General features: G+C 35.9%; 1 protein-coding gene across 1 annotated transcript in view; it reads left to right on the top strand.

Moving 5' to 3' along the window:
* The first annotated feature begins 7273 nt into the window (after positions 1-7273).
* Positions 7274-20198, top strand: part of LOC145292112 (uncharacterized) — a 137280-nt gene continuing 124355 nt past the window's right edge. Inside the window, exon 1 of the mRNA XM_080138215.1 lies at positions 7274-7818. Within this exon, the coding sequence (XP_079994341.1) occupies positions 7710-7818 (109 nt within the window). The 5' untranslated portion in view covers positions 7274-7709. The remainder of the gene's footprint in view (positions 7819-20198) is intronic.

Here is a 20198-nt window from a genome sequence, read left to right on the forward strand (position 1 = left end):
CATGTAAAGGTGGCTAGTTTAGTTTGGCCGTGTAAAGGTGGCTAGTTTAGTTTGGCCATGTAAATATGGCTAGTTTAGTTAAGCTGTGTAAATAAACTAGCAATGTTTACATGGCCAAACTTAACTAGCCCTCGCTACACGGCTTAACTATACTAACCACCTTTATACAGCCAAACTAAACTAGCCATATAACCATGGCCAAACTAAGTAGCCACTTTTACAATGCCAAACTAAACTAGCCATATATCCACGGCCTAATTAAACTAGCCATAATTACATAGCCAAACTAAACAAGCCACCTTTACACGACCAAACTTTACTAGCCAACTTTATACGGCCAAACTAAACTAGCCACCTTTACATGGCCAAACAAAACTAGCCATATTTACATGGCCAAACAAAACTAGCCATATTTACATGGCCAAACTAAACTAGCCATATTTACATGGCCAAACTAAACTAGCCATATTTACATGGCCAAACAAAACTAGCCATATTTACATGGCCAAACTAAACTAGCCACCTTTACACGGCCAAACAAAACTAGCCATCTTTACACGGCCAAACAAAACTAGCCACCTTTACTCGCCCAAACAAAACTAGCCATCTTTACACGCCCAAACTAAACTAGCTATCTTTACACGGCTAAACTAAACATACCCTCAGTACACGGGCAGACTTTACTTACGCTCGAAACTCGACCAGACTAAACTAGCCCTCGCTACATGGCCAAACTAAATTAGCTCTCATTACATGGCCAGACTAACCTAGCCTTCACAACACGGACAGACTAAGGTAGCCGTCATTACATGACCAGACAAAACTTAACCTCGATACACAGCAAGACGAAGCTAGCTCGATACACGATAGATACGTTAACAAATACCACGTGCGATTTTCAAGGTTGTAACACCAAACGTAATTTCCTAAATGTAAATCATCCCTTAAGAAGCAGTTTTATTTGATTATTTTTATGAAAAAAAAATTAAATTTCCGATTATTAAGGCCAGTTTTATTTTTTTTTACGTATTAATAATAAAAAAATGTCGAAAAAAAATGATTACTTCCCCCCCCAAAAAAAAAACATCTGACCTAAAATATAATGCGTAACTGTCTTTTTATATATTTTTATTTTATTTTTTATTTTTTTGATAAACACTCTTGTCAATTTCCGATTTCCAAACCAAAGCTATTTTCGTTTTGACCAAATATTCTTATAAATGCAGGTTTGTCAGGCATCATGGATGCCTACAGATGCATTCTTTGGTCATAGAAATAAGAAAAAAAAAATCTAGTTTTTATTATTTAGTCTAGTCCTTTTGTTTTACGGCATATGAATCCTTTTCAGGTTATTTAATGTCGATCCGGTAATTTTTTTTTGGTGGGTGGGTGGGGGGGGAGTTATACGCTTCAAGTTTTTTATTCATTAAATATTTATTCATGTTGTTTGGTTTGGTTGTTTTGTAACAGAGTGCGGTATCACGTATGCAAATACCGAGACGAAATGACGTCAGAATAAAGAAAAAGACTATAAAAAGGAGAGAGATTATGTGAGAGAGGTTAAGTCACAACCATAAGAAGTCACGCGTGGCGGGAGAGTGAGGAAATAAATGTCTTTGTTACAAAAAAAAAAGGAGTTGGGTTATTACTTGCCCTATGTTCCTTGCGACGAATTCTGCTACAACGTGTTGGTTCTCGTGTGTAAACGTGTGTAACGTTACAATTTTGTTTTACAACGTATCAACCCTTTTGAGGTTCAATCATTTTGGCAAAAGTTTATCTTTTGCTTCAAGTTCTTTATATCTTCAAATATTTATTCCTGGTGTTTAGCCTGGTTGTTTTGTAGAGAAAAATTGTTTTTTTTTTTTGGCTTTGCAGGACATGATTGAGTTTTGCAAATTAAAAAAACAATAACATCAATGTTTGGTGCATTTTAATTTAGGAAACCAATATCTTCAGACATCCTGATCTAATAGCACTAGAGGCTTTTATTTTTTTCATTAAATTATTGAAGTTATCGATACATACAGCTTGTATCTAATTTAATTACCTAAACGTAATGTTAATAAACACGCATGCGTTTTTTGTATGCATGATATTTAAATCTAATTTTTAAGAATACTGTTGAAAAAGGTTTTCTCTGTTATTTACTACAAGCAGGGATACCTGGCGTTGCTGAGGATCATAAAAAACTAAATTAGATGCTAAATAGTGTTGGTAAGATCTTTAGCACTACTAAAACCATGTTTCTCATGCCTCTTATCTCTAAAAAGAAACTCCGTGGATTTAGCAGAGAAACCAACAAACGAAAAACGAGTTTAAAAATTCAAAAATATAACAAATAAAAAAGACAGGATAACTTACTCTTCTCCCTATCTTCGTATGTTTTGTGTGTTTTAACGTATTTTAAAGCTTTCATTCAGTTCGAAGAAGAACTAGCGTCTAGTTCGTAAGTTAAACCGACAACAATATGGCCGACCCTGAACATACTGTCTTTGGATCGTCAATAATGTTTAAAATTAAACAAAATACTTATAGAAATCCACCTAATAATTGTAACAGGGACACTTATTGGGTAAATTTCTATCAGCATTTTGACTTTCTGAAGACGGCATGTTCGTAGTCGGCCATGTTGTTATCGGTTTAACTTATAAATTAGATACCAATTTTTCTTTGAGCCGAATAAAAACTTCAAAATACGTTAAAACACAAAACTTATCCAGATAGGTAGAACAGTAACTTATCTTGCCTTTGGTAACATTTATTTGTTATATATTTGAATGTTTATTCAGTTTCTTTTGTTGGCTTCTCTGCTAAATACCCGAAATTCCTTTTAAGTGTGGAGTGAAAATAAACAAATAAATAAATAGAACTCAGAATACACCTGCAGAGTGCTACTGAAGACATCAAATAGAATTAAAGGTGCTTCTAGAGCACTGCTAAAGCTTAGTTTCCCCCTTTTTTGTAGAGAAATAACAATACTTAAGTAGCAAAAAATGAAACCGCAGTTAGTGTCTAATAATTTTAAATTTAAATGAAAAAAAAAACCCCAACTTATTTTCTGACCCATAGGAATACATAATAACATTAAACATCGTGTTTACTTTGTGATAAAATTAAATAATATAAATGGCTATTTGACCACCAAAAATGACATTTTTGTTTTCAAATTTTAGATGCTATTTTTCGAAGGCTTCGCCGATTAAAAATAAACAGCAACTTTTTAAGAATTTATTGTGTATTTTTCAAGTTTTAGTTGGACATATAGACCTTTGCCTTTTATATAATAGATTAATCGAATATATATATATTTATATGAAATAAATAATAATTCAATGTAATTTTTAAATAATCCTACCATACCGTAATGTGTTTTATAGTTACTTCAAGGAATAATGTTATGAGTCTGCCTTGTTTATTTGTATATTTAAAGGAATAAATATTAAAAAGATAGTTCTAATAAATGAGAATAAGGAAGACAATAAACCTACAATGAAGGAAAGAGTAGATGAAGGACACCTAAGCTGACGACTTCTGCTTAGAATAAAACAACAATGTAATTATTTGGTATAAGAGAAAAGGACGCACTTTTAGGACTTTTTTTTTACACAGTGATCACCACTTATCAAGGCCCGGAAGTCACTCAGGGATAAGGGTTATTGCAAGTACATTACGTTAGTGTGGAGATTTGATGAAGTGTTTACTTAAGGGGGCGGTTCATTAGGAATTTGTTAACGTTGGACTTGAAGACATCCAATTTGTAGTCTGGTGGGAAGCAGGCAAACGGAACAGAGTTCCACAGGCGTGCACTTCTAAGAAAGAAGCTTTGTTCATGGAATCCGCGTTTTGATTTAGGTACAGATATAGAGTGGGGGAAATTTTTCACAGTGGATTCAGCTAGACGGGTGTTTTTCGTGAAAGATTGGCGAGGGGGGACCAGAGATTGAAGTTCAGACGAGCACCTGCCATGGAAATAACGATAAAACAAGGATAGGCTCGCAACGTCTCTTCTGTGGGAGAGAGATTGCAGGGTAGAGCAAATGGCATCCCCCACTAAGCCACGAAGTCTATTTTGTACTCTGTCAAGGCAGGATAGGCTGTTTTTAGCAGCTCCTGCCCAGATATGGCAACAGTATTCTATCCTTGGACGTACTTGGCTTTTATATAGATAGAGAATTGCATCAGTAATGAGATATCTTCTGGAGCGGTATAAGGATCTCACCATCTTTCCAGCGACCTTGGCAACAGACTTGATGTACGTGTTCCATTTCAGATCAGGAGTAAAGGTCAAACCCAGAAGCTTGTCAAAACACGGGGCCTCACCCAGACGAGAGCCATCCATCACAATTGATGCTAGATGGGGATCAGAGCGTTGATGATGTAAGGATAGGAGTTTTTGGATTCATTAAAGGTAACCAGCCACGTCTTCCCCCACTGAACCACGCGCTCGAGATCAGAGGAGAGAGAATCAGAGAGAACTTTGTCATTTACAGCCTTTGATGTGTTGCCGTAGATGATCGTGTCATCAGCATAGATGCCAACGAATGATTTAAGTATATGTTTAGGGAGGTCATTGATGTAGATCAGGAAGAGAGTTGACCCAGGATTGACATACAACTAATTCTATGAAATAGACAGTTTAATATTTATTCACAAGAAGTATAATTGTTCATTTGATAACTGAAATAGAGCAATGACGAATTAAAAAAAAAATTAATGACATACACTGATTTTTTTAGGGCATTATCGAAAAATGTCTACATTTTACGAATATTTCCTGACCGGAATAAGTATTTTTTAAAGAAATTCAGCGAAATATATAATATTCGAGCAAAGAACATGATGCAAGAATAAAAAGGAATAAAACACTAACTAGAACAATGGTGTTTAAGTATAACCTCGAAAATTAGGCTGACTTTAATTCATATATATATATATATATATATATATATATATATATATAGTAAAACTGGTAATTGGTAAAAACCTGAAGAGAGTGCTCAATACTATACTATTGCATAGCAATTTATGTGTTTTATTTTTTTTATTACCGTTTTATCTGTTTCGTTACATATGTTTCGGATGTTGGACCATGTTTACGATCCAACAGCCTCGTCAGACCTTACAGAAATGGTTTTTAATATTAAGAAGAAGTGTTTTAGAAGAAATACGAAAAAAAAGGGGGTAGGAGATAATAAGTAGGAGGGAGACGGGTATTAGCAATATTTCAGTTTTGAAGGTTAAAATACATTAGATTGTATTGTGTGTTTAGGGGTAGCAGATTCAGGTAGGCGTGGATGGAGATATATTGATATAGGGAGGGTGAGGTGGAGAGAGGATGGTAAAGAAAAAAGAGAGGGGGTAAGGATCGGGAGGGGGAGGAGTTTCAATTTTTAGGTTTTAAATTTTGATTGCTTTTTGCTTGTTCAGCAAGGTATATTAAGTAGATGAAAGAGAGAGAGAGAGAGAGAGGGAGAGGGAGATAGAGAGGGAGAGAGAGGAAGAGAGAGAGGGAAAGGGTTAGTGTAGATGTCATGTTTTTGACAAGTACAGGGTTCCATTTAAAATTTTCGTAGTCGCTATGGGTCGACCTGTTCATTTCAGTTTACAATGGGTTGTTTTTTTAAGAATTGATACATACGCCAACGCACGCGCAAATACGCATGCATACATATACATACATATGTACATTTCTACACATCCATATACAGACCCATACGCACACACACCTATATATAAACAATGTATATGCAGACATATATGGATCTATATGCAGACATACACACACATACATACAACTCTTATAGACATATACATACTCACATATATACATAGACACATATACATATATATATATATATACATATATGTAGAAATGTAGATATGTATGTATATGTATGTATGCGTATTTGCGCGTGCGTTGGCGTATGTATTGATTCTAAAAAAAACAACCCATTGTAAACTGAAATGAACAAGTCGACCTATAACGATTACGAAAATTTTAAATGGAACCCTGTACTTGTCAAAAACATGACATCTACACCAATCCTTTCCCTCTCTCTCTCTCTATCCCTCTCTTTCTCTCTCTCTCTCTCATCTACTTAATATACCTTGCTGAACAAGCAAAAAGCAATCAAAATTTAAAACCTAAAAATTGAAACTCCTCCCCCTCCCGATCCTTACCCCTCCTCTCTTTTTTCTTTACCATCCTCTCTCCACCTCACCATCCCTATATCCATATATCTCCACCCACGCCTACCTGAATCTGCTACCCCCAAACACACAATACAATCTAATGTATTTTAACCTTCAAAACTAAAATATTGCTAATACCCGTCTCCCTCCCACTTATTATCTCCTACTTATCTCCTTCTTCCATATATATATATATGTTTTATTTTTTTATTACCGTTTTATCTGTTTCGTTACATATGTTTCGGATGTTGGACCATGTTTACGATCCAACAGCCTCGTCAGACCTTACAGAAATGGTTTTTAGTATTTGGAAGAAGGAGATAAGTAGGAGATAATAAGTGGGAGGGAGACGGGTATTAGCAATATATATATATATATATATATATATATATATATATATATATATATATATATATATATATTAAAGAAAGAGAAAGAGAAAAAGAGAGAATAGGTGAGGAGGAAGAGGAAAGTGAGAAAAGGGAGGAAAAAAGAGAGATGTGAAAGACTAACATATAGATAGACACATATATAAAGAGAGATAACAACACCAAAAAAACAAGGGGAGAAGACTGTAACGATATTTAAATAGAAATAAGAAGTACATTGCATAACTCACCAAACTTACGTGCCCATCCCCATCCACACACACACATACACACGCGCGTGCGCAAGTAACTCCCTTATTAAAAAAAATACAGGAAGAAAGAAAAAAACATTCTAATAAAAGAAGAAAATGTTGTCAAATCGATTTGAGTTGAACAACTAGACAAACGAAGTAAACGAATACTTTGAATCAACTTTTAAATAACATAAATGAAGAAGACTAAAACGAGAGAGAGAGAGAGAGAGAGAGAGAGAGAGAGAGAGAGAGAGAGAGAGAGAGAGAGAGAGAGAGAGAGAGAGACTAAACGAAAATAACGGAAAAGAAAGAAGGATATATAGAAAAGAACAGAATGAAGTCATGTCATGATATATCTAGAGAAAAAAGAACACCAGAAAAGAAAGAAAAAAATGCATAAGAAATAGAACAAGAGAAAGGCGGTGTGTGTGTGTGTATGTGTGAGCGAGAGAGAGAGAGAGAGAGAAAGAGAGAGAGAGAGAGAGAGAGTGTGTGTGTGTGTGAGAAAAAGAGAAAGAAAGGAACATACATGAAAGAAATACATAAATAAAATAAAGAAAGAAAAGTTAAAGAAATGAAGGAAGAATAAACGAAAAAAAAAACAGGCAAGAAAGAAAGAAAAGAAAGAAAATAACATAACGAAAGTAAAGAAAAGGAAAAGAAAAGAAAGAATGCATTCAAATGAAGGAAAAAAGAGATAAGAAGAAGGAGGAGGATGAGGAAGCCGACGTAAGTTGGGAGGGTGAGTTCGTGAGTGTGCGATTTTCTAAGTGAGGGTGTAAAAGTAGGTGGCAGAAGACAGAGGGGGAGGCTTTTCTTTTTTTGCACATCTGAATGAGAAAGGCTTGTTTGTCGACAGTGTACGCTCAGCCGACAACATAAAGCGCCAATAATGGGCTGCACTACGAGTAACACCACGGGTTCGAATTCAGGCTCCACGACTAAATTAAATGGTCAGAGCCCTGGAACCAAGCCAACTAATAACGGAGAAGCCCAAATCGGTAAGGAAGCATTTTTTTCTTTTCTTTTCATTTCCTTTTTTTTTTTTTTTTTTTTTTTCTGCAACATGGCATTTTCTTGTGTTGTGATTTATGAGAGAGCCACCGGCTTCTTTTTTTTTTTAGCGACATGTTTTCATATTCAAATATATTTCAGCAACGAATAGGGAATTGTTTTTTGGTTTGGCGGAACTACACAAAGTTTACTGAATTTCTTTCAAAAGGGGCACTCTGGATTGGGACAAAAATAGAAATTGCCTCAGTCTAGAAGGATCATCTTCATTAACCAAGAGCAGGAAAGATAAAATAGAGTGTCAGAACAGATATTACTCTTTGCTCCTAGCCAAAAAGCTAACACACATGTCCACCTTCGATTTTAAACGCAGCAAAGTCAGTACTTGTTTCTGTTTTGTACACGTCTACGATACGTGCGTGCGCATATGATATCTATCTATCTATCTATCTATCTATCTATCTATCTATCTATCTATCTATCTATCTATCTATCTATCTATCTCTCTCTCTCTCTCTGTATATATATATATATATATATATATATATATATATATATATATATATATATATATATATATATATATATATTACATGATAAATAGAAGAAAAACAAAAATAAGAAGGTGGAGATACGGGGTGGGTTGGTTGGGTTTGGGTGTACGACGTTTGCCCAGTTGTGTTGGTCGTGTATCTTGTTTTGTATGTAAAACAAGTCAGCGTATCTTTTATAACAACCTTTAATTATAACATTGTGTGTCATCGTAACGCCATGCGTTTTTTTAATTTTTTATTATTAATGTTACATGTTTTATCAGTATTTGTGACGTTCTTAAACTTATGTAGAAACTTATGAAGAAAGTAGTTACGTCACGATCACGTACCGTCGTAATGCCATCCCTTCTGTAATCAAAGTGGAGTATGGTTCTGTCCAAGAAATTATCCTCCGAGGCATTACCTCTTCATTGCGGCAGGGTATTGGTTTATTGAGAGTCGTGTGAGACGAACCTGTCTTAGAATACCGACCCCGGTAAATTTTGTACTCGTCTTAAGTGTTCCATTTTTTTCCGGGGAAAAATTAAAAACTGATCTCGGGTCTAACTACTACTGCGGCAGAAAGCAGATAAAGAAACCCCGTGTAAAGAGGTGCACAAGAAGTGTAGAGTTTTTGGTCCTTGTTAGATAGAGTCGACACATCGATTAAAAAACGTTTTAAGCAAAAACAATAACATGTCGAAATTAGTAATATATCCCAAAATTACGAAAATTCATCGAGTAGAACATTATTTATAGTTAAAAGTAATTTTTGCGGAAAATTGGGGAAATGCCATTTTACCTAGATAAACACATTGAAGCTTGCGAATACTTATCTCCCTTTTCGACACTTTAATTGCTGACATTTTCTTTAGCTTATAGCGATAGATTTTTTTTTTTTACTAAAAACACAGTAGCACTAGCAGTTGTTCTACTCTATGAATTTTCGTAATTTTTGGATTTATTATTATTTTCGACATGACAAGTAAGTACTTAGCAAACACCGATTAGCAAAACATGTCTTCAGGGATATGTTCCTTTTGTTGTTGTTGTCGTTGCTGTTCTAAAGTGGTACTTTTTTGAATAACGAAAAAAGAGCAAAAAGTTTTATACATTATTCAAACACAAACAAAAATGTTGATTAAATATTCGTAAAAAAAAAAATAAAAATAAATAAATGCACGCACAAATGCTTTCAAAAGTAAAACTCACTGAGAATTGAAAAAAAAAATCATCGTTTCTGTTTTTTTTTTTGTTTTTTTTTAAAAATTTTTTAAACTTATTTTTAAGCATAAAACAATAAAGATGTGTTTGTCTTCAGCCTTGGGTATATCGGTATTTATTTGACTTCCCCTCCCGGTCCCTGGGGTCGTGAGGGTGCAATATGGCACAAAGGGTCGGGTTACACCGCCACCTTAGTATGCATATCAACTCTGTCAAAATGTGTTGCTTGTCTTATTCTTTAAGATTATAGATTGGTTTCTCTTTTCGCGCAGACCTGATAAACACACACACACACACACACACACACACACACACACACACACACACACACACACACACACACACACACACACACACACACACACACACACACACACACACACACGCACGCACGCACGCACGCACGCACGCACGCACACACACACACACACACACACACACACACACACACACACACACACACACACACACACACATGCGCATACAACATACGCACAACACATACAACACACATCTACAAAATAGGCTTCGTGACTTAGTGGGGGATGTCCTTTTCTCTTCCCTGCAATCTCTCTCCCACAATAGAGAGACGTTGCGAGCTTGTCTTTGTTTTATCGTTACTTCCATGGCAGGTGCTCGTCTGAGCTCCAATCCCTGGTCTCCCCCTCGCCGATCTTTCACGAAAAACACCCGTCTAGCTGAAACCACTGTCAAAAATGTTCCCCACTCTTTATCTGTGCCAAAACCAAAACGTAGATTCCACGAACAAAGCTTCTTTTTTAGAAGTGCACGCCTGTGGAACTCTGTTCCGTCTGCCTATTTCTCACCTGACTACAACTTGGATGTCTTCAAGTCCAACATAAACAAATTCCTGATGAACCGCCCCCTTGAGTTGACACTTTATCAAATCTCAACATTAACGTACTGAACACGCAATAACCCTTATCCCCGAGTGGCTTCCGGGCCTTGATAAGTGGTGACCACCTTGTAAAAAAAAACAACAAAAAAAAAAACACGGACAACACACAAAAAACATACACATACATACACACACACCACATACAGAACACACATCACACACGAACACACACACACACAAACACACCACACACACATACACACACACCGAATACACACACATCACACACACCACAGCACACACACACACACACACACACACACACACACACACACACACACACACACACACACTCATGATTCAATATAAGAAAGTAAACCGTGTTCAACCTGAGAGACAAACGAATAGACAGACGCATTCACGAATATATCCACACCCATTTGGAATAGATGTACGACCACCGGTTAGCATGCATGTCACACGAAAACATACGGATGCAATCAGTTTCTTGATGTCCTGCCCCCTAAAATAATTAAATTCTACCCAATTTCCACCACTAACGATCACTACGCTGTTGTATCAGTGACCACCTTACACACATTGACCCCTATTCTCGAGTTGCTTTCGGGCCTTGATAAGCGGTCGATACCTTGTAAATAAATAAATAAATAAATAAATAAAATAAAATAAAATAAAATAAAAATAATAATTCAGAATGTGTCGTCAACCGGGATTACCATGATACGTTTTTTGGGGCATTTGTAACTACTATGTCGTTCTAATTGGACGAAGGAATTATTCCATGAATAAAAAACACATCGGTTTTGATCTCATATTAAAAAAAAAACGTGTTTTACTAATTATATATGACAAATTAAGGCATGAAAAATGCACGGCAACTCTTCTTGCGGATTCTCTATTTGTGTGATATTTAAGCACGTCATTCGAGCAACCTGGGATTCTTATGTGACGAACAAGAAGCAACCGATTTTAATTTAGAAGCACTGATATGATCTTTGTAAAAATAAATAAACAAGATTCTTTTTCAGACTGATGGATCTAAATTTGGGTGAATGAAATAATTTTTTGATATACTTACTTTTCATTGTCATAGTTTGGTAAACATTTACTAGTAATAAACAAATCAGCATTAAAAAACAAAAAAAAAACACAAAAAACATTTACGATTTTAAAACGTAAGCAAGTATTTTTTTTTTCTTTCAAACATTGTTTTTGTTTTTAATGTTTGACTCGTATTTAAAAAAAAAAAAAAATGCTCCTAAGTCTGTTAAAAAAATAAAAATAAAAACTTTAAAATTTTTGACAAAGATTTTTAGCTTAAAAAACAAACAAACAAACAGCAGGAGCAATTGTCGTGTTTTGTTAACTTATTTAACATCATTAATAAAGTTCTTTTTAAATATTTTTTAGAAAAAATTATCATAGTAGACCCGCTACAGGGGCTACTATTGTGATGCATTTTTATGGTTAACCGTGTCACACAGTACCGTCATAACTCCGCCTCATAACAACGCGCATATGTAACATGCCGCAGTAGATGAAAAAATGACTAGCACAGCTGCAACAATAATCAGTGGCATTTTTGTATTTTCCCACCCAAGCGTAGACGGACGCGAATCAACAAGATCGCGCGATGATTTTCCGAGGTTTAACTTTGGTCCACGTTTTTGCGACGTTTCCTCCTTTAGTGAAATATAGTACTCAGTCGTACTAGCAACAAGATTTACAAGAAATTTTTTGTAGTTGCTTAGAATTAGCGGTAAACTGTTTTACTGTTGTATCATGCGTACGTTACAGTTTTAAGTCAAACAAATCAAGATTGATTAGTTGGAAGCAAAGAAGACAGGTGGAGATCAGATTTATTATTGTTGGCCCTCAAGGAGCTTTCACACAGGTTATAAAATATCTCTCCTTGAAGCCAACCTGTGGTGTTCTCTGGAAGCTGAGTGACAACAAGTCTCCTCAGATTTCCAGTACTCTCCACCTCTTCCGATAACATTTGCAAATAAATTTGCATTATCGCAACAGCCGCTTTCCATTGATTTCTCGCTGACAGCGGCCATTGGTCTTCACTGGTATTTGAGTGGCAATAAGCCTCCCCAACTTCCCAGTTCTTTTCGTACTTGTCCAGCAGAAGTCTGGTTAGCGCTATCTCCTTGGTCTTTCCATCCTCCTTGACTCTTCTCGGCTATTTGGTATCACTCTTTGGGAGGTGGGTTGCTGATGAGGCAATAGGGGGAGATGGGATAGCTGACTTTTAGATATGCAGCTTCAACGTTCTTGTTTCCATGTAACCCTTCATCTTTGGCCTTTGCAGCAGATGTGTATTAGTCTCCACATTCAAGGGTTTTCCTTAGTATTTCAGCTGTTTTCGTTATTGTGATTCACTGTATCTTTCCAGCCATTCCTCTGACTTGAGTAAATTTTATTATGGGCTCACATGGAGCTTTCACACAAGTCAACAAACGATCTGATTGGAAACCTGTGGTGTTCTCTGGAAGCTGAGTGACAACAAGTCTCCCCAGACGTCCAGCTCTCTCTACCTCCTTCGGTGGCATTTGCAAATGAATTTGCATCATTGCAAAAGCCGCTTACCATTGATTTCTCGCTGGTAGTGGCCATTGATTTATACTGGAATTTGAGTGGCACTCAGCCTCCCCAAGGTCCCAGTTCTCTTTGCGCTTGTCCAGCCAAGGTCTGGTTGGCGCTCGCTCCTCGGTCTTTCAGTCCTTATTGACCCTTCTCGGCCCTTTGGTATCATTTGGGGGGGGGGGCGGTGATGAAACAATGGAGAGGATGCATGATGGGGGGTGTAGAACTTGTAAATATGCAGTTTCGGTGTTCTTCATTCCCTGTAACGCTTATTCGTTATATTGTCTTGTATTATTCTCCGCATTCAATGGTTTTCCTTAATATTTCAGTCGTTTTCATTATCGTTAGTCGTTGTACTTTTGCAGTTATTCCTTCGATTCCAATTTCTGACATTCTTTTTTCGAAGTTTTTCGGAATTGTTCCTAGTGCTCCTACTATTATCGGTACTATTTTGATTTTCTTTATCATCCAAATCCCTTTTAACTCTCTGACTAGCTCTGTGTATTTGCTTCGTTTCTCCTTTTCTTTCGTACTCACCCTGTGGTCAGCTGGGACTGCAAAGTCTACGATTTGACAGGATTTTTCTTTCTTGTTAATTATTACGACATCTGGTCTTCTTGCTTGGATGGGTTTGTCCGTCTGTATATCCATGTCCCATAGGATTTTGTGGTTCTCGTTTTCGAGTGCTGTTGCGGGTTTATGCTTGTACCATTTGTCTGTACGCTCAAAATGCAGTCGTTTGCACAATTCCCAGTGTACCACCCTCCCCACTTGGTCATGCTTGTTTTTGTATTCCTTTTGGGCAAGTTTGTTGCATTCACTTACTATATGGTTTATCGTTTCGTCTCTTTGTCCACAGAGTCTGCATTTGCTGTTTTCTTGTGTTTTATCAATCCTTGCTTTGATATGGTTGGTTCTTATCGAGTTATCTTGTGCTGCAGTTATTAGAGATTCTGTTTTCGTTATTCTCATCTTTTGTCATTCTTATGAATCTTCCGTGGAGTTTTTTCTCTTCCCATTTCTCTTTTCTCGTTTTGTCATTTGTCTCTCTTTCTTCTTCTTCTTCTTCTTCTTCTTCTTCTTCTTCTTCTTCTTCTTCTTCTTCTTATTATTATTATTATTATTATTATTATTATTATTATTATTGCATTTTTACCCCAAACAAGGCACAGTGCCACTTTGATGTAGGAGGCTATCATGTGGGACATAATTTGCAGGAGTACTAGGTAGGGAGTTGAGCAGCTAGATGTCTGTTTATATTACACTTGAACTTCTACATGTGAGTACAGTCAGGGAAGCAGGAACCTGGAAGGGAATTCCAAAGCCTGGCAGTCCTAGGGAAGAAACTATTAGAGTAGAAGGCTTTCTTACATCTAGGGATTTTTACTGTGTAGGGTGGGATTTTGCTGCTTGTCGGGTTTGTCGGGGGTATTTACGTCGAGTGGTACACGGACTTGTAGCTCGTCGGACCACCTACCATTAAAATACTTGTAAAACATGCAGAGGGATGCAACATTTCGTCGATGAGACATAGGTTGAAACCTAGCTGACAGTTCGGGATCTATCAGTTTGGCGGCTCTTATCCCCGATTGTCTGTATCATTGCATATAGTAACCCGACCACCAACAGAGACGCACACATTTGAATTAATCAAAACATATTTGGAAAATAAAAACAGAAAGAAAATTATTTGGAAAAATTGAACCTTATGTTAAAAGATTGCAGGAACCATGAAACATGTAAACAATAAATAATATTAATGGAAACCTTTATTTATCCAGAGTCTGTTTTGCTGTATCACAGCTCTTTAGTGTGCCCAGAAAGGCAAGAGATTCTTGTAAGGATTGTAACTTAACTATTTTATTTTTGTTGACTGTGCGAGATTTTACTTGTTGGGACATCGACAATAGGAAGTGAAATCTTAAAGTTTGTGCAAACAATATCAGCCACCGAACAGTGTTCCATTCATTTTTACGAATCAATTTGCAATGTCGCTAAGTGTGCGTGGTGCGCACGCGCGTGTGTGCTTTCGTAACACTACTGAGCTGCTAGCCCAAAAGTAACTAGTTGTTTTATCGGAATGTACGCTGTCAATATGCATTCTTAATACAGCAGGATTTTCTTCAGTATTAATCTAACATTACTATCAAAAGACACGCGCACACACACGCACGCACACGCACACACACACACACGCGTGCGCGCGCGCACACACACACACAAACATACACATGTATATTGTCGGTATTACAATTGAAAATTTGATATCTGTCGTTTTGAAACTGAAGCAATACGATTCTTTACATTAATGTACTATTATACTACCCTTTAATGCTCAATTCTGAGAGGGGGGAGTGTAGCGTCTATTCTGTAGTCATAAAACTATCCCCCAGGCATTACCTTCTCCTTGGAGGTAGGAGAATGCATGCCAACAAGAAATTGTCACAGTTGGCTGTTCATCAGCAAAATGAACACTCACATTTCATATACTTACGAGATACTAACTCGGCTAAGATTGTTTGAAATTGAAAGATGCGAGTTTGCAAAAACAGTTAATATTTAAAAAAATTATTGAACAAAATTTATTCAATAAATACATAATTCAACATTTGACAAAACATGATTAATTCAAATCAAATTAAAAAGTTTATTTAAACATTTATTTTGTTGCAGTACGAGACTAAGTAATCCTTTTTAACTGTCAAATTACAAAAAAACAAAAACAAAAAAACAAAAACAAAAAAAAAACAAAACGAAAACAAACAGTATTCGAAACATCCGAAGTTTCCTTAGATGTCCTGCTGACTTCGTAGGCCGTCCAAAATTTAAAAAGGATGACATCTTTCCATTCGCTACATGCCTCATATCTCTAGAGATATTTCTCTCTTTCCATTTTCAATTTCGTGTTAAATAGTAGTAATACTTGTGGTGATATTTCTATTCATAATGGATTAATTAAATCTTGAGATTTATATTTAGTTTTATTAAATGTGATTGCAAATAAACGAAGTGGTGGAAGCGAGTAATAGCGTATGAAATAAGAGTATTTGAGGGGGAAGACAACATGCCGGTAGTGAAGGTGAGAATGATAGGCAGAAACTTAGCAATAGATGGATTATTTGAAGAGTTAATTTCAAATTACGGCTAATTAGATTGTTATGAATGTTAATACTTAATATGAATAAATGAGAAAGAATTCGTTTCTTGCTTCCAACAAAATTATGTATAAAAATGTTTATTATGTCTATAATATTTTGCTGGCCCCTTCATTAGTTAGAGCGTACGTTACGCTTGGAAAAAAGTTCAAATACAATTTTAAAGGCCAAACCGCTTCAAAAAAGGCCAAGTTTGAGAAATTTGGTTTTAAAAAGGCCAATCTGGCAACTTTGGACAAGAATATGAGAATGACCTCCCTTTGATGAAGCCCCGCTTTCGAACATCATTATAATAATACATGATCTTTGTTATAATTGTGTAAGAAAGGAACTCGTAGTAATTTCAACATGCATTGGAAATTAAAGAAATCCGTGAAACCTTACATTTAAGGGAACATTTGAAAGAAACAGGACACAAAAAAATAACATTGTCTGCGAAGAGGTGATGGACTGAAGGAGTAAATTAAAATTTGTCTTAGAATATAATTTTATTATTTGTATTGAACTATGTAGCACAATATTACTTTCTGAGTATTTATTAGTAATTATTAATTGATCTCATTTGGATCAATTTTATATTTATAATACAATGGACACTATTTTCATAGTAATGTTAATTAACTCATATTTGTTGCATGTTATTGGTTTTTCTGTCAAAAAATTAATTGTTTGCCGCTATCAAAACATATTTGTTGATTAAATATATTTGCCTTTCCTGGAATTTCCACGGGTCCTGCTAGTCTTGAATTAATTCTTGAAGTATCTCTCTCTCTCCCCCCCTCTCTCTCTCTTTATATATATATATATATATATATATATATATATATATATATATATATATATATATATATATATTCAAGCAAATATTATTAAATGCAACAGAGACACTTTGCTTTATGATTCTTTTTTTTTTTTTTTAATTTTTCGATTTTCCGTATATTCTTTTTTGTATCAAAATCAAAAAAATATTAATAAAAGTTCCATAATTGTTGCTGTCACGAGTGCTTTCGATTCGTCCACGAATCATCATCAGGTGTTGAAGTAAAAGTGCGAAGGAGTGAAAATGAAAAGTAAAAGTGAAAACTAAAATATACCATAAACGGCGATAAGTTAAAATATATAGAGTCGATGAAAAGTCGATTAAAATTTCGAGTATTAAAATCAGCAGGTTCGTGGACACCGTTAACAAAGTCCGCCCAATACGAAATACGCAAGACATTTTAGAACGTTACTGCTTTTCTCGAATGCAATATAATTTATAATGGGTTGAAGGGTTCTAATATATGACGCTTCAAGAATTTTTAATTTTTTAATATTATTCTCATGTTGTATAATTTTTTATGTTATCAACGAGGACCTTTCTAAGATTGGAAGGGGGACAGTTATGTTCTTTTATCAAATGTTTATATATAGCACTAGTATTATTTTGATGCATGGTTATTCGCCGGGACAATGTTGTTGTTGTTGTTGTTGTTGTTATTGTTGATGTTGTATGCCTAATGTATGTATTATTTTCGGAGTTACATTCTCCCATAGAGCATTTGAATTTGTACGCTACATTAGTTTGTTCCAATGTTAATATATATATATATATTAGTGTTTTTTTTTTCACCCCAACTAAGGCACAGGGCCACTTAGTCGTAAACAGCTACTATTTAGGATCAGATTTGCAGGGGTACTATTTAGGGAGTTGGGCAGTCAGATGTCTGTTTACATTACATTTGAATCTCTGCATGTGGGTACAATCAGGGAAGCAGGAGCCTTGGAGGGAATTCCAAAGTACAACAGTCGGAGGGGAAAAAGTTATTCAAGTAGAAGGCTTTACGACATCTAAGGATCTCTACAGTATAAGGGTGGGATTTTGCTGCTTGTCGGGTTTGTCGAGGGTACTGTAGAGGGGGTACTAGTGCTTTAAGTTCGTCAGAGATACTTGCCATTGAATTACTTGTAAAACAGGCACAAGAATGCCATATTTCGGCGGTGGGGCAGAAATTTCAAATCAGCGCACTTTGCAAAAGCCAACTAGTGTATTAATATGTTGAACTTTTTGACATCCGAAACGCGGCAAGCCGTTAAAATATCCTTTCTAAGGTCATTTCTGTGCTGAATTAAAGAACTAGTCACTTCATGCTCTATTTAAGAAGACATAACAGTAAATCAAGCAGAACCAAATGTGTTGCACGGATACATAAACACAACAAGAATAAAATATAAACAAACTCTTTCTTTCCTAACACGAAACCAAACTTTTTTTTTTTAAACTTATAAAAATTACTTTAAGGACCAACATGGATTTATTTTACTTCAGTTTCGAAAAGAACATGTTTTCCATTTTGTATAAGGATCGATCAGTTTACTTTTGGATGAAGTGCAGTGACAAAGGAAGGAAACTATATTAATGAAAAAAAAAAAAAAAAGCAACACGTTGTTTGAAAGAAACGATTTTTTGATATTAGCCGAAAGCACTTCTCATGTCACTTGTTTGCCCGGCCAGAAACATCGATCTATCTACGAGATAAACAGCTTTCTGGACATACTTCTATGCACACACACACACACACACACACACACACACACACACACACACACACATGTGCGTGTATGTATAATATATATATATATATGTGTGTGTGTGTGTGTGTGTGTGTGTTTCAATGTTTCAATGTTTAAACACCCTATCATACATTATGGACGCTTTCACACGTCTGAGATGCTAGTATTGCTCTCAATTTATCTCAAATTTGGCTCAAACAAAAATTTATTGATCGAAATAAGCACCATCAGAATCAACAAACTTTTGCCAAAGCAAAACGAGTGTATTTGTGCAAGTAACGTAAAAATCTTGTGTTCTGGTGGCGATGAAATCGTTGAAGCGTTTTTGATATTGTTTAGGTTATTGAAACTTTCCTTACGCAAAAGTTGTCAAGATGCTTGAAGAAGTATTATCGGTAAGTGAGAGGCCTGGAGAGTATGGCAGATGAGGCCGGGTTTCGTAGCCAAATTCATTTAACTGTAGGGTCGGTTTAGCAGCATGCAGTCGGTCATTGTCGTGGGGGAGAATTGGGTCTTTTCTGTTGACTAATGCTGGGTGTTGTTGTCGAAGTTTCTGATGCGTTTTGTCCTTTTGTTAACAGTACTTCTATGCCGTAATGATTTCGCCTGCATTCAAAAATTATAATGGATGAGACCGGTCGTAGACCACTAAAAAGTCAGCATGACATTTTGGAACGACTCTGGCTTCGGGAAGTGTTGTGGGGCTTCGTCAGCGTCTTACCACTGAGCTGAGCGTCGCCGGTTGTCGTAAAGAACACATTTTTCATCGCAAATCACAACGGGTCGAGAAACGGGTCGTTCTTGTTGCGTAAAAGAAGGGAAGATGACACTTCATAACGGCTTTTCTTTTGGTTGTCGTTCAATTCGTTATTTATCAAGTCTTTTGTCTTTCCAATCTCTCTCAAGTGGTTCAAAACCATCGCATACGTTACGTCTAATTGAGAAGCAAATTCTCGAACAGCTGTGCGTGGATTGGCTTCAACCAAGACTCTTAATTGATCATTGTCAACATCCGATAGCCGACCACTACGCTCATCATCTTCAAGACTCTCGTTGCCGCCAGAAAATTTCTTAAACCAATATTGTGCTGTGCGTTCAAAATTAAAGATTCCGCAAGATTTTTCTTATAGACCTAATATTATTATTAAGTTATATTTATATTATAGGAAAGCGATGATTAAAAATAACACAAGAAAGTCATAATTCAAGTTTATGGGAAAATTCATGTGATGCTCCATGCAGTAGCTTTTGTCGTATTGTATCTGAGCGTGTTATTAATTCGAAGATAAACGTAAAAATCATCGGATTTCTTTATCCTTTAATTTATTTTTAATCAACGGTTGAAATATTGAATCTGTCAGTTGATTGACAATAACAAGATAACACGTGGAGGAACTTTTTCACGCGTCTTATTCTTCAATTTTGGCCTCAAT

This window comes from Euprymna scolopes, chromosome 2, assembly GCF_053919585.1.
Source record: "Euprymna scolopes isolate OS-2025 chromosome 2, ASM5391958v1, whole genome shotgun sequence".
NCBI lineage: Eukaryota > Metazoa > Mollusca > Cephalopoda > Sepiida > Sepiolidae > Euprymna > Euprymna scolopes.